The 14,224-nt window shown below is 44.2% G+C and overlaps 1 protein-coding gene across 1 annotated transcript in view; it reads left to right on the top strand.

The window, feature by feature from the left end:
* The first annotated feature begins 1,628 nt into the window (after window positions 1–1,628).
* PARVG (parvin gamma) overlaps window positions 1,629–14,224 on the top strand; it is a 65,077-nt gene continuing 52,481 nt past the window's right edge. The window contains exons 1-3 of the mRNA XM_089680794.1: window positions 1,629–1,782; window positions 6,370–6,432; window positions 8,760–8,824. Of these exons, the coding sequence (XP_089536920.1) occupies window positions 6,375–6,432; window positions 8,760–8,824 (123 nt within the window). The 5' untranslated portion in view covers window positions 1,629–1,782; window positions 6,370–6,374. The remainder of the gene's footprint in view (window positions 1,783–6,369; window positions 6,433–8,759; window positions 8,825–14,224) is intronic.

Genomic DNA, 14,224 nt, shown 5'->3' with positions numbered 1-14,224 from the left:
AACAGTTTTCTTTTTTGTTTTTTTTTAATAAATACCCCCCTAGTGTGAAGAGGGCCAACACATTTTCAAAGTAGCCCACACTGAGTAGTAAACCTGGTCTGAAGATGTACTCTAGATGTGATGCCCCTAGCACCAAACTTTTCCTTGCACTAGGAACTTGAAGAGCGTCCGGTTGCCACGGGCAACAGAATTTTCTCTTTTGACAGTTTTAGCAAGGCCAAGTGTGCCATATCAGCTTTCAGTGTAACCTATGACAAGAGAAAATGCTTTCTTCATGACTTTTTTCTTAAGGCAGCAAAAAAATTGATTTTATGTGTATACTGTATATATATATAATTAACTCTTTTGAAGTAAATGCCGTTAGACGTAATTACTGATAATGTCTGCATCAGTCACAGCCCAAAATACCGAAAAGCAATTTATTTCCAGACCCAGCACAGTCAGCACTTATGCAACTGACTTCAGATCTCCCCTCTGCCGTTACATGGACTGCGTAAGTAAAACGGCATCTCTGTGGCATGAGTCTGAACATTACAAGAGCTCATTCCTTTTGAAGCTGCTTTTCTAAATTTAAAAGGCTTTAGAATAAAGAAGATGTTTGCTTTTTTTTAAAGAAGGCTTTGCTTTATGATCGTGTTAAAAAAAATTTGTAAATAACACCCCATTTGCTGATGACCCTGTCTGGTGCACACACGAACCATGTTCCCTTTCTACATCATTCTTCATCAGCCATGTTTGGATATGGTTAACTTCAAAGGAAATGTTTTGCTCTTTAGAGCAGAACCCCAAGATTATTTTTATTTATTTTAGTCCCCCTCCCCACTCCTCTATTTTTGTTTAGAGCACTAAATTCTTTTTCCATACTTTCCACTTCCAATTGTCAATTCCCAACTCCAAGGTGAGTGACAGCCAGCATCATTCCTCTCCTCCCTGTGAGCCCAGGCTGTCATGGACCCGCCTCTCTATGGAAGCCTTATCAGATCTGCCTGGGCTCATAGCTCTGCTGCAGTGAACAGTGCTCACATGTCATTATGAATTCCATTCACTGCCAGTCAAGAAGAGGAAGGACTCACAGCTCCCCAGAAGACCGCAGAATTTAGAGAATAAAAAAAATGGGGTTTGGGGAGGGGAAATGGAAATGGGATTTAATGCAGTTTGTCATATGACCAGCAGACAGACTATTTAAAGCTGAACTCAAAACTAAATAGTGTTTTATCTGTATGCATTCACAGTTTGTCGCTTTTAAACTGATCACAGAATGTCGCTTTTAAACTGATCACAGAACGTCGCCTTTAAACAGATCACAGAACGTCACCTTTAAACTGATCACAGAACGTCGCCTTTAAACTGATCACAGGACGTCGCCTTTAAACTGATCACAGAACGTCGCCTTTAAACTGATCACAGAACGTCACCTTTAAACTGATCATAGAACGTCGCCTTTAAACTGATCACAGAACGTCGCCTTTAAACTGATCACAGAATGTTTGCTGTAAGTATTGGCATTACTTCTTGGACATTGCTAACTGAGTCCTGTGTTTACCAGAAACAGAAAGAAATGGGGAAGTTTTTTATTTTGCTTCAACCACAGCTTTGTGTCATCATCACGCTTTCAATACTGAGACACGCAGGATGAGGAAGTGAAGGGGCTCCATCACATATGACGCTCACGTTTCCGAGGTGTAGCAGTGACAAAGCTCAGCATTACATGCCTCTTGAGTGCGGGACACAATCAGGGCTAACATAGCAAAAACCTCTGGGTAACACGGACCTCCTGAGCAGGTGAGTTTCTAAGATCTATCTTTATGTAGTGATGGGATGGCCAGGGCTGCTGTATAGAAACCACGGGGCCCCATACAGCCAACATGACAGCCCCCCCCCATAAAAACCCTACAGCTCACTATGCTTCAGTTATGAATGAACACAGTGACTGGTACTGATCACACATTGTGTTCATTTAGGAAAGAAAGGGGCTGGTAAATGTGACATATTTACTTGACCCTTCCCTTCTCTCTCCATCCTGAAGGATCCTATTGTCTGCTTGCAGCTGCCAGTGGGAAGGAGATGAGAGCAGTCAGGAGCACTGCGGGTTGGGGGCACACAGGGGGGCCTGGGCAGCAGGGGATAAGCTATGGTGCACAGGGAGGGTGATGGGTGCATCGGGGGCTTAATTACTGGAACTGATCCTCTGTATGGCTCTTTCTGCAGCAGCTGAAAGCCAGTGGAAGGTAGAGGAGAAAACAAATTTCAGCGACTGCAGAGAGAGACATACAGGGAATCAGGTCCAGTAATTGCCCCCCCACCATGCTGATTATCCTCCCTGCCCACATCTGATTCACCCAGCTGCCGGGGCCCTCCTGCTCACCTGGGCCCAGTACAGGATGGCTGGTGGTACCCCCTTATCCACAGCTCTGGGGATGGCTATGGGCTGTGCAGACATCTTTGTAAACCCTAACAATGAACTTCTATTATCTGCTCCCTTTTGATCTGTCAAGCATACCATTAAAAGTGTTTTGTTATTTCTGTTTGACAAGTGCAAAAAAATACCAATTTGTCCCTCCAGAAATCCTGTGCTTTCTTCTGCAGTCTTATCACTATCATTGTTATCTGACATTGCATTGGGACTACAGAACACTTTCTCCCCTATGTTATGGGGAACAGGGGAGGTGCTCTGTAGTCGTAACCAGGGGTGGACTGACAACTCATGGGGCCCCCGGGCAATAGGGGATCATGGGGCCCATGTGTCCTTGCCCAAACTCAAAAAAGCCTATGAAAAAGGTACCAGGGGCATCTCATGGGGCCCCCTACTGACCCCGGGCCCTCGGGCCATGCCCGAGTTTCCAAATGGTCAGTCCGCCCCTGGTTGTAACACACTTCCAGTCTTAGGGTGACAATGCTGTTCATCCAAAGATGCAGTGGGTGAGCATTGTCACCCTAGGACAGGAAGTGTGCTACTGGTGGGATGCTCGGGTGACATAAAAAAGGCAAAAAGACCTGAAAACAAATGCAGCCGCCACATCTAAGGACTAGTACACAGCAATATATTACATTTTTATTCATGTCTATAGATATGCTTTAAGAACCAAGAGACCCTTTCTACTTTCTCATGTAGAGGGACAATCCCACTTTTGGCCTCAAATTTGGAGTTGTCTTGATATGGTCAGCAGAGGTCAGATCAGCCCTCTCATGAGGCTGGGCAGCAGACCACTTATTTTAGTGATCTGTTGCGGGCTGCAGTCTGGGTGCCCTGCCAGCGCTTCTGGCTTCTGCCTCCTCTCAAGAGCCCCTATAGCAAGCCACTTGTTATGGGGGCACTTTTGCATGCTTGCTACAAAGTTTGCTCTGTGTGTGTCCATTGACACACAGAGCATGGCTCAGCCCTGCCCCTCAACTGGCTGTGATTGACAGCAGTGGAACCAATGGCTGCCTCTCTGTCCATTGAGGAGAGAGAGCTGAGAGAATTGATGCTCTAGTGCACGTCGCTGGATCCAGATCAGCCTCAGGTAAGTATTTTGTGGGGGGCTGAGATATTGCTGCATGCAGAAGATGTGTACATAGAATGCATTAAGGTAAAAAAAAACTTCTGCCTTTATAACCAGTTTAACTACAGAGAAAATCAGGTCTGTTACCCTGCCAGACAGGGCTGTACTGTGTAAATCTGAGGTCTGGATGGACAGAAATTCAAATTCTTTGTCAGGTAAAACAGCTCCCTTTATGTAGTTTATGACATGTATGTATTTAGTCTTATTACTCAGTAAATTCAGTACTCTAATGAAGGACAATGAAGCCATTCACTTTGTGAACAGTATTATTTCTTGTGATGTTTATGTAGCACCCTCCTAGCATATGATGTTAGGTATATTTCATTTTTTGGCGTCTGTAATCAAGGAAGCAGTGCTGGTTTGTTTTGGTCTATTCAAGGTTTTACAGGCTGGGAGTTTAATTGTTTCCTCCTGTCTCTAGAATTTGTTTCTAGAGTTCAGGGACTAGCCAATCCCTGGGGAGGTGTGCCCAGATGGTAACGGGGAAGCTGAAAATAGTCTGGAGCCCTAGAGAGGTTGTTCTCTTCCCTGGAAGAGAGTTCCATACTGGTGCAGGCAACCTGTGGACTGATTTTGCTGATTTTTGGGGTCTCAGCTGTGGCAAGGCGAGGATTTGGACATGACCTGGAGATGGCTATAAGATTTCACCACAAGGAATTTGGCATAGAAAAAGGATTGTCTCCCTTCACTGGGTGGTGTCTGGAGGAAGCTCGAAAGAGACAGCTCTTCTGGAAACTTTTGAGTAGTGACCCTGATTTGATTCCTAGTGACTCTGTGCTTTTGCGATGTAAGCGCCAGTGGAAGCTTTGGACTGAGACAGCTCTCATAGGGTCTCAGAATACTGGTCATTCTCCTGTCCAGAATCTCAGAGTGTGAGCTTAAAGAAAGGTGTTCTTCTGGTATGGTTCAGAAGTTGCCTCATGGTCCTCAGCCATGATGTCTTAGCCTGTCAGAAAGTCTCCTCATGGTCCCCAGCTGTGAGGGAATAGACTGTTCAATATTCACATTCACTTAAAGCAGAACTCCGGTCCAAATATATATATATTTTTTTACCATGCAGGGGCCGTGCGCCCACTGCATGGATCAGCTGCTCATTTTTTCTAGGGGTGAGGAGTATTATTATTATTATACAGTATTTATATAGTGCTAAAAGGTTTGCGCAGCGCTGTACATTATAGTGGGGGACAGAACATGAGACAATACAGTAACAAAACAAAACATGAGGGGGTCAAGGGACCTGCTCTTTCGAGCTTACAATCTAGGAGGGAGGGGATAGTGGTACAGGAGGAAGTGGCTGTAGGGGATGGAGTGGTAGGAGGAGTGGAGGAGATCGGCTGTTAGGTGAGGGCGGGGTAGGCTTCCCTGAAGAGATGGGTTTTCAGGGTGTGCCTAAAGGTGAGGAGGGTAGGTGACAGTCTGATGGATTGAGGTAGTGAGTTCCAGAGGATGGAGGAAGTCCTGGAGAAGTCCTGCAGTCGGGCGTGGGAGGTGGAGACCAGGGAGCTAGAAAGTAGGAGGTCTTGTGAGGAGCGAAGAGTACGGGTTGGGTGGTATTTGGGTATCAGGTCGGTGATGTAGTTTGGGGCAGCGTTATGAATGGCTTTGTATGTCTGTGTTAGTAGTTTGAATTTAATGCGTTGGGCAATCGGGAGCCAGTGGAGGGAATGACAGAGGGGGGTGGCGAATACGGAGCGGTTGGTAAGGTGGATGAGTCTGGCCGCTGAGTTCAGTATAGACTGAAGTGGGGATAGTCTGTGATAAGGTAGGCCAGTGAGAAGGGAGTTGCAGTAGTCCAGACGTGAGATAATAAGGGAGTGAACGAGTTGTTTAGTAGTGTCTGGGGTTAGGAACGTACGTATTTTGGAGATGTTGCGGAGGTGGAGCCTGCATGATTTTGCCAACGATTGGACATGAGGTTTGAGTCTAGAGTGACACCTAGGACTTTGGCTTGTGGGGTGGGACTGATGGTGGCATTGTTGGTCATGATGGAGGGGGGGGGGGCGGGCTGGAGGGAAAATCAGGAGCTCGGTTTTGGAAAGGTACAATTTGAGGAAGTGGAGCGACATCCAGTCTGATATGTCGTTCAGTAGGTGGGTGATATGGGCGGAGACTGAAGGGGTGAGGCGAGGGGTGGAGAGGTAAATTTGCATGTCATCGGCGTAGAGGTGATAGTTGAAGCCGTGGGAGTGTATCAGTTTGCCGAGGGAGGAGGTGTAGATGGAGAAAAGAAGGGGAGAGTAAGCTCATACTCACCTGACCCGCCAATCCTATGGAAAACTACTCACCCATGGTCAAGCGGTGGACTGTTCCTGCCTATGGAGTGTGCAGTGAGCTGATGTCAGGAACAGTCCATTTAGAAGACTGCGGCAGGGGGTGGGGGCAAGGGTCTACAGAACCGATCTTGTGCGGGCAAGATCTGTGGATCAGGCGAGTTTCTCTCCCCTAGACCGAGACAAGCATTCAACCTGTGTAGTACTGGCACAGCCCCACTGCATGGGCAAAAAAATGTTTTCCCCGGAATTCTGCTTCAAAGAGAGAATTGCCCTCTAACTGCTATTTTCTAATCATTTTGAAGTATTCCATGCTCTAGCCCCTCTCCTCATACAAGTTCTACAAGCAATAAATTACAAAAAGCCAACTCCTAGCCTGGGAGAATGGGCTGTTGTTCGGGTGGCTGGCAGCCTCTGTACTGTTTGGGAAAGAACCAGTTAATATCAGTGGCCCCTGCAGGGTTAGTGCTACATTTCCTTTAGAGTATCTGGAATAACCATGATGCCCTGTGACAAATGTCCCTATTTATGGGTCTTGTTTTTAATTTCTCCTGCAGAGCAAATGGACCTGTTTGCACAGTCTGGTGATTCGCAGATGATATTTAACACAGAAACTCAAGGTAATGTTATGTCAATTGTTACAGAGCTGAACTTCTGAAGCTAAAAAAAAAGTTTTCTCTTTTTCTCACCCTTTTTTTTTACGCCTGTCAGAAAAAAAATTAAAATTAAGATGTAAATGGGTTTACAATGCATCTATCATTCATGGGCCCTGATCTATTCCTCCAATAGTTCTATAAAAGCAAATCAGGGACCATAGGGATAAAGCTGGCTATACACTGTTAGTTAGTTTTTTTCTATTGAGCCAAGCATGCCGCTTTGGCAGAAGTTGATTAAACGAGCTGGAACAGCCACACAATGACCGAAATTTGGCCAGTTCCTGCTGAAATGGCCAAATCTTGATTATTGTATGACCAGGTTAACGTCTTAACGCTGGCCCTTTAAGAGGTTTCTGATGCCGAGAGGTGGGATGGGGTTTATGATCATGTAACCATCGTGATTGGCTGTCACAGCGGTCACATGATTGGAAAGCTTCCGATCTCTACTTGCTTTCCATTAGATGCTGGTAATTGTGCCGGGGGCGTGTGCCATGCAAATATGCTGCCTTTCTGCATCTAAACCCACCCACAGAAAGGCTGCATATCTGCGTACTCTTGCCGCAAAGAGGTTAAGTGAGTTACAAGTACACTTATGCTGGCCATACATGGGTCAGATTCCGAAAGAAATTTCTTTCGAAAATCTTTTCTAAGAATTTTCATTCGAATTTTGCATCATTAGTGGGTCACATCAATGGACGATTGAGCAACCATTGAATTTAAGTGATCGGGCATGGTGGAAATTTTTTGAAAAATGAATGAGTTTCTAATTAATGATGGGAGAATCGTGCGAGAAATGTAATCGAAAAAGAAATGAGCATGAGCTGTAAACGAAAAGAAAATTCTTGGCCACAAATTTTTTTTCTGTAGCAACATAAGATGAAATTAAAGGCTTAGTTGGTCAAATTTCAAAATCAATGGTTGCACCATTGGATTACAAAATGCATGAAATTTCCGATTTTCTAAAGAAATTTTGTTTGGAATTCGACCCATATATGGCATGCATAACTCTTTAAACACATACATACAATGCTGGCATCTACATTGAGTTTATTTCAGGTGCTTATATAGCACCATCAATTTACGCAGCGCTTTACATATATATTATACATTCACATTAGTCAGGGGGTGGCGGTGGACGTGGTATACTTGGATTTTGCAAAAGCGTTTGACACAGTTCCCCACACACGGCTAATGTGTAAGGTAAAGTCTACAGGCTTGGAAAAATCCGTATGTAAATGGATAGAAAACTGGCTAAAAGATCGTATTCAGAGAGTAGTGGTTAATGATTCATACTCTGAATAGTTTAGGGTTGTTAGTGGTGTACCCCAGGGTTCAGTGTTGGGACCCTTCCTTTTTAATATATATATAAACAATATAGGGTCTGGGATTATAAATCCCATTTCAGTCTCTGCAGATGACACCAAGCTGTGCAGTGGAATAACGTCCTTACAGGGTGTCTTCAACTCACAAGCCGACCTCAATGCACTGTTTAATTGGGCAACTATGTGGAAAATGAGGTTTAATGTTGATAAATGTAAGGTTCTGCACTTGGGGGCTAAGAATATGCATGCATCATACATACTAGGGGGGGGTACAACTGAGGGAATCAATGGTGGAGAAGGATCTGGGAGTTCTGGTAGATCACAAGCTTAATAATGGCATGCAATGCCAAGCTGCAGTTTCTAAAGCGAGCAAAATCCTCTCTTGTATTAAAAGAGGTATAGACTCCAGAGAGAGAGATATCATATTACCCCGGTACAAATCATTAGTAAGACCTCATCTGGAATATGCAGTTCAGTTTTGGGCACCAATTCACAAAAAGAACATTGGGGAACTGGAGAAAGTACAGAGAAGGGCAACTAAATAGATACAAGGCATGGAGGAGATCAGCTATGAGGAAAAATTAGAGGAACTGAATTTATTCCCTCTTGAGAAGAGGAGATTAAGGGGGGATATGATCAACCTGTGTAAATACAGTACATCAGTGGTTCAGAGTGAACTCGATGTAGAGCTATTCACCCTGAGGTCATCACAGAGAACAAGGGGGCACTCTTTACATCTGGAGGAAAAGAAATTTAATCTCCAAACACGGAAATGTTTCTTCACAGTGAGAGCTAAACATGTACATGTAACTATGTAACTGTCGTTAAGGAGTGTACAATCTAAGGACCCTAACTCACATTCATACACATACTAGGGCCAATCTAGACAAGAACCAAATAACCTACCAGCATGTTATTGGAGGGTGGGATGTATCTCCTGTTCCTATTTTACATATTTCCTGTTTGCAGGTGAAGCCAGGAAGCGCCTTCAGCCCAATGCGGAAAATGACCCCAAACTTCAGGAACTGAAGACGGTATGATGTACATAAATACAGAGGCATGCATGAACTGACACTTTAAATTAGGGTGCATCAAAATTTCGGTGGCCTATTGGCCGCTGACCGATATAAATATAAGCACCGATACAGGTGCCGAAAATAACTCCAGACCCTCACCACTGCCACCCCTTGGTGCCGCCGTCCACTGCTGCCACCGCCCGCTTGCCGCTGCTGCCCGATTGCTGCAGCCTTACCTGAGAAAAAAAATAGCAGTGTTTGTATTCTTTACAAACTCAAACATTCACTATATAAACTGAAAAATGTTTGAAGATTTTGCTTTCCTTTGAATCACTTAATGAATATTTAGTTGTATAAGCACTGTTTCTGAGAACTGCCGTACATCTGTGTTGCATGGAGTCAACCAACTTCTGGCACCTGTGAACAGGTATTCCAGCCCAGGATGATTGGACTACATTCCACAGTTCTTCTCTATTTCTTGGTTTTGCCTCAGAAACTGCATTTTTGATGTCACCCCACAAGTTTTCTATTGGATTAGGATCCGGGGATTGGGCTGGCCACTCCATAACATCAATCTTGTTGGTCTGGAACCAAGATGTTGCATGTTTACTGGTGTGTTTGGGGTCGTTGTCTTGTTGGAACACCCATTTCAAGGGCATTTCCTCTTCAGCATAAGGCAGCATGACCTCTTCAAGTATTCTGATGTATTCAAACTGATCCATGATTCCTGGTATGCGATAAATAGGCCCAACACTGTAGTATGAGAAACATCCCCATATCATGATGCTTGTGCAACCATGCTTCACTGTCTTCACAGTGTACTGTGGCTTGAATTCAGTGTTTGGGGGTCGTCTGACAAACTGTCTCTGGCCACTGGACCCAAAAAGAACAATCTTACTTTCATCAGTCCACAAAATGTTGCGCCATTTCTTTTTAGGCCAGTCAATGTGCTCTTTGGCAAATTGTAACCTCTTCAGCACATGTCTTTTTTTCAACAGTGCGACTTTGCGGGGGCTTCTTGCAGATAGCTTGGCTTCACATAGGCATCTTCTAATTGTAACAGTACTCACAGGTAACTTTAGACCTTCTTTGATCTTCCTGGAGCTGATTGTTGGCTGAGTCCTTGTCATTTTGGCTATTCTTCTATCCATTTGATTTGTAGTTTTTCGCTTTCTTCCACGTCTTTCAGGTTTTGGTTGCCATTTTAAAGCATTTGCGATCATTTCAGCTGAGCAGCCTATCATTTTCTGCACTACTTTATATATTTTCCCCTCTCCAATCAATTTTTTAATCAAGATACGCTGTTTTTCTAAACAATGTCTGGAATGACCCATTTTCCTCAGAATTTCAGAGAGAAATCCACTGTAACCAGCATGTACAACATTTGCTGCCTTCCTTCCTTAAATAAGGGCAATAATTGCCACCTGTTTTTCAAAGAATGAATGACCTCACTAATAGAACTCCACACTGCTATTATTTTGAACATGCCCCTTTCAATTAGTGATTCAATTACACGGAATCAGCAGCATGCATGTCATGACTGTTGGGTCTGTTGGATTTCTATTACTCTACTACACCTGCTAGTAAATTATTTGCCATGTAGAAATATAATTTCTACCAAAACAGTAATTGCTCAGGTTAGTGATGTCTGACTGCTATTATTTTGAACACAACTGTACATAGGCCACGTCCACATATGTAAACAGTGTTCAAACCACACATGTGAGGTATGGCCACGAATGTCAGAGAAAGAGCAATAATTCTAGCACTAGACCTCTGTAACATTACACTGGTAACCTGTAGAAATTTTGAAAACGTCACTCATGGAGATTTTTAAGTCCCGTAGTTTGACGCCATTCCACTAGCGTGCGCAATTTTAAAGCATGACATGTTGGGTATTTATTTACTCGCCATAACATCATCTTTCATATTTTACAAAAAATTGGGGTATATATTGTGGTTTTTTTTAATTATTAAAGTATATTTTTTGCAAAAAATATATATTCATTTTTAAAGACACATCCCACCACCCCTCGCCTCAGCACACTGTGCATAAAGCACAGATGCCATCAAACTAAAAGAGTGCATTTAGTGTACAGTCGATGCGAATGAGCTCTTATGGGCTGTTCATTTTTATCCTGTTATTTTTGGCAAAAACTCAGCTTTTTAAAAGACCAGGAATAAACAGGCTCTACACCCCATAACAGATGTACCCAAAAGTGGTTTTACAGTAGGTGGCTGAAAAAAAGGAAAATCTGACCCTAATTTATATACAGAGTGGTTTCATGCCCCATTGAATTTGCATATAAATGGTTGATACTATACATATGCAAATATAAAGAATAATTCATAAGTCAACTGTATCCAGTTTCACACTTGAAACACAAACAGACCATCTAAAATTGCACATCAGCTGACAATAGGGTTTCTGATGTTGCTGCTGAAATGAGGATGGAAGTAGGAAAGAGTGTGTAGCGCCTTCCTATAGTTTGGCTGCTAGGCTAAATCTAGTTCTTGGCTTCACTGTACTGAGTGGAGTGGTGATCTATTGCTCTTGTCAGTTCAGGTCTTTCTTAAGTTGAGTGATTGATTCCTCCTACCTGCTTCTGGAAGAAGTTTCCAGAATACATGGCTGGGAGATTCAAATGACCAGTATGCATATTTATCACACCTCGGCCAATCCCTGGAAGGAGGTATCCAGAAGGTGGCTGGGGAGGTGTTAGATGCTTGGGAGGCCTTTCCATAGTGTTCTCTCCTCTCAAAGGAGGGTTCCAGCTCTCTTGGAGCTAGTTGCTTCTGAGACAAGAAACTGCAGTCAAGGCCTCAGCAGGAGCTGGGCTGAAAGCCTGAAACAGATTGCTAATGGATGTTATTGGAGGGCACTGTTTTGAAGTCCTGTTCTGGAGAAGGATCTCAATATCTCCCTCACTGAGGATCTACCTGAGGATGCTGGGTGGCAGACAGCTCCTGGGACACTGAGCAAAGACATTGCTGTGAACTGAAAGTTGTGCAAATGCCAGAAGAGAACTAAATTGTCAGGAATGGATTCAGCATTGGTGGTGGGACTCTCCTGCCGTGTGGGCTGCAGTACCAGAGATGACCAGCGGGTGCTCTCAGCACTGGTGGTGGGACTCTCCTGCCGTGTGGGCTGCAGTACCAGAGCTGACCAGCGGGTGCTCTCAGCACTGGTGGTGGGACTCTCCTGCCGTGTGGGCTGCAGTACCAGAGCTGACCAGCGGGTGCTCTTAGCAGCCAGAAGCTCACAATCAGCCAAACCTGGGGCTGATTACAGAAAGGTGTATATAAGGCATGACCAGGCCTGTGCTCTTTGCCTTGGTGTATGTCTCCCCATGTGCCCCTGTATCCTGTTCCTAGTTCCTGTGAGAAGATACCTTGTTGCCGACCCTGGCTGATCCTGATTCCTGTTGACCGTCTCCTGCTCTGACTACTGGCTCATCCCTGACTATTCTTCTGCCTGATCCTCTGTACTGTGCTGTCCGTGAGTTGCTGAACCCGGCTTGTGACCTTGACCATTCTCTGCCTGCTCCTTTGATGCCTTGCTGCCCGCACGTTGCTGACTTGGCCCGTCTGACCACGCTAACTACTCTGCCATCCATCCATCCTGCACGGATCCAGCCGTACCTGCACATACCTCTGGCGGATCCCTCTATCACTAGCAGGTGTACTCAGGGGCCGCGACCTGGTTCCTGTCTGCTCCAAGTCCATCCCCACCATCAGGGGCCCTGGTGAATAGCAGACTGGGACTTAGACTCCGCGCCCTGGGGAATCCTGCCCTGAGGACCGCTAGAGGTACCACCAGGCAGTCGTTACAGAACCCTACGGCCGGCCTGACCATTCCACCTCTCCAGCCCTGACTACGCCTGTGTTCCTGCACCTCCTAAGATTAGTGGAAGGTTAGTTTGTTTACTGTGCGTTTATATATATCTGGGTGGCTAATAATACCTGTATAATACTATACCTGAGACCTGCGTTTCCCTGTGTCAGTCCGCACCTTTCTGGTCATTCCTTGATTCCTGACATAAATGCTAGACATGTGCATGCCGGAAATTTTCATTTCATTTCATATGCATCCGTTCATTGAAGAATTTTGTTTTGTCATATTCATTATGTTGAAGCAATTCATTTTCGGAATTCAGTTTGTATATTCGTTGGTGGAGTCAAAAACTTCTGCAGTTTTTCGGAAAGAATGCTATATATTCAATATATTATTGAATTAGATAGATATGAATGGGAAGGAGTTTTTTTTTCAGACACTAGTCCAATCCACCAAGAGAAATGGTGTGCGCTAATTAGACAATATCAACTGGCATCATGTGCATCTGAAATGATGAATGGAACAAAATTTGGATCCATTCATTATACCGAATTGTCGACAAATTCAAAAATTGAATTAATTTCCCCATGGACCCAAACTACTATTGCATCATGTGACGTTATCCAAATGAAACAAATGCACTTGTTAATTTCCTTATAACTTTTTGGGGATTCGTTGACTTTGGCCATTTGGAGATTTGTAAACATCAGAATCTCTGAAATTAAAATTTTTGCCCGAAAAAAAGAATTGAAACAAAATAAAATGCACATGTCTACTAAATGCCAATGGATGCTATATGGACTGGGCTGCTCTGTCCTAGGTATACTGGCCATTTCCTGCTACCTCCAGAAAAGTTTTCATTCCAAGTTGCCATTTGAAGTTTAGAGAGAAGTTTTTCCTCCTATTGTTGCTAATGATTGGTTTGGAGTATTCTGTGACCCTAAAGCCCTCTCCTGTAAAATGTATGCAGCAATATATAATAAAAAGATATCCCCTAGACTGAGCCTGAATTGTTGGTGTGTGTGGAACTGTGCTTTTGGATGGCAGCCTCTGTACAACTGTGGGAGACCTGGGTACATTCTCAGTGGCCCCTCCAGTGGTAAGTGCTACAAGTGACAGTTATGATATACTTCAGCAGAAGCTCTCACAGCCAGGGTCTGGCCGAGGCAGAAGAGGCACACGCCTTGGGCACCATGGCGGGAGCCTCTCCTATCCCTAGTTTGTCTGGCCATCTCATGCAATGTGCAGAACCGAGCTGTCAAACAGTCCTGCAGATTACACTTGATGATCACGGCTCTCCCTGTGTAACCAGCGGCACTTCACTCCGCAGTCAGCGTGGCAACTGCCAGCTTTATATTGGGAGCTCTGTGCACTCCTCATACACAGAGCACAGTGCCCAGCTATAAGAGTGCTGCTGAGAATACCCAGTCGTGTTCTCCCTCTATAATCACAGGATTGACAGCTCCGATCCAGCTCTGCATTTATGAATGAGATCTACTATATAAAATTCGTAGTTATTCCTAAGTATTTTTTAACCTTAAATGATAAGTTCACTTTTAAAAAAAATAAATAAATAAATGCCA

This window comes from Staurois parvus, unplaced genomic scaffold (assembly GCF_062004578.1).
Source record: "Staurois parvus isolate SC_StPar_1 unplaced genomic scaffold, SC_StPar_1.0 ptg000249l, whole genome shotgun sequence".
NCBI lineage: Eukaryota > Metazoa > Chordata > Amphibia > Anura > Ranidae > Staurois > Staurois parvus.
This window is presented reverse-complemented; position numbering and strand designations above follow the sequence as displayed.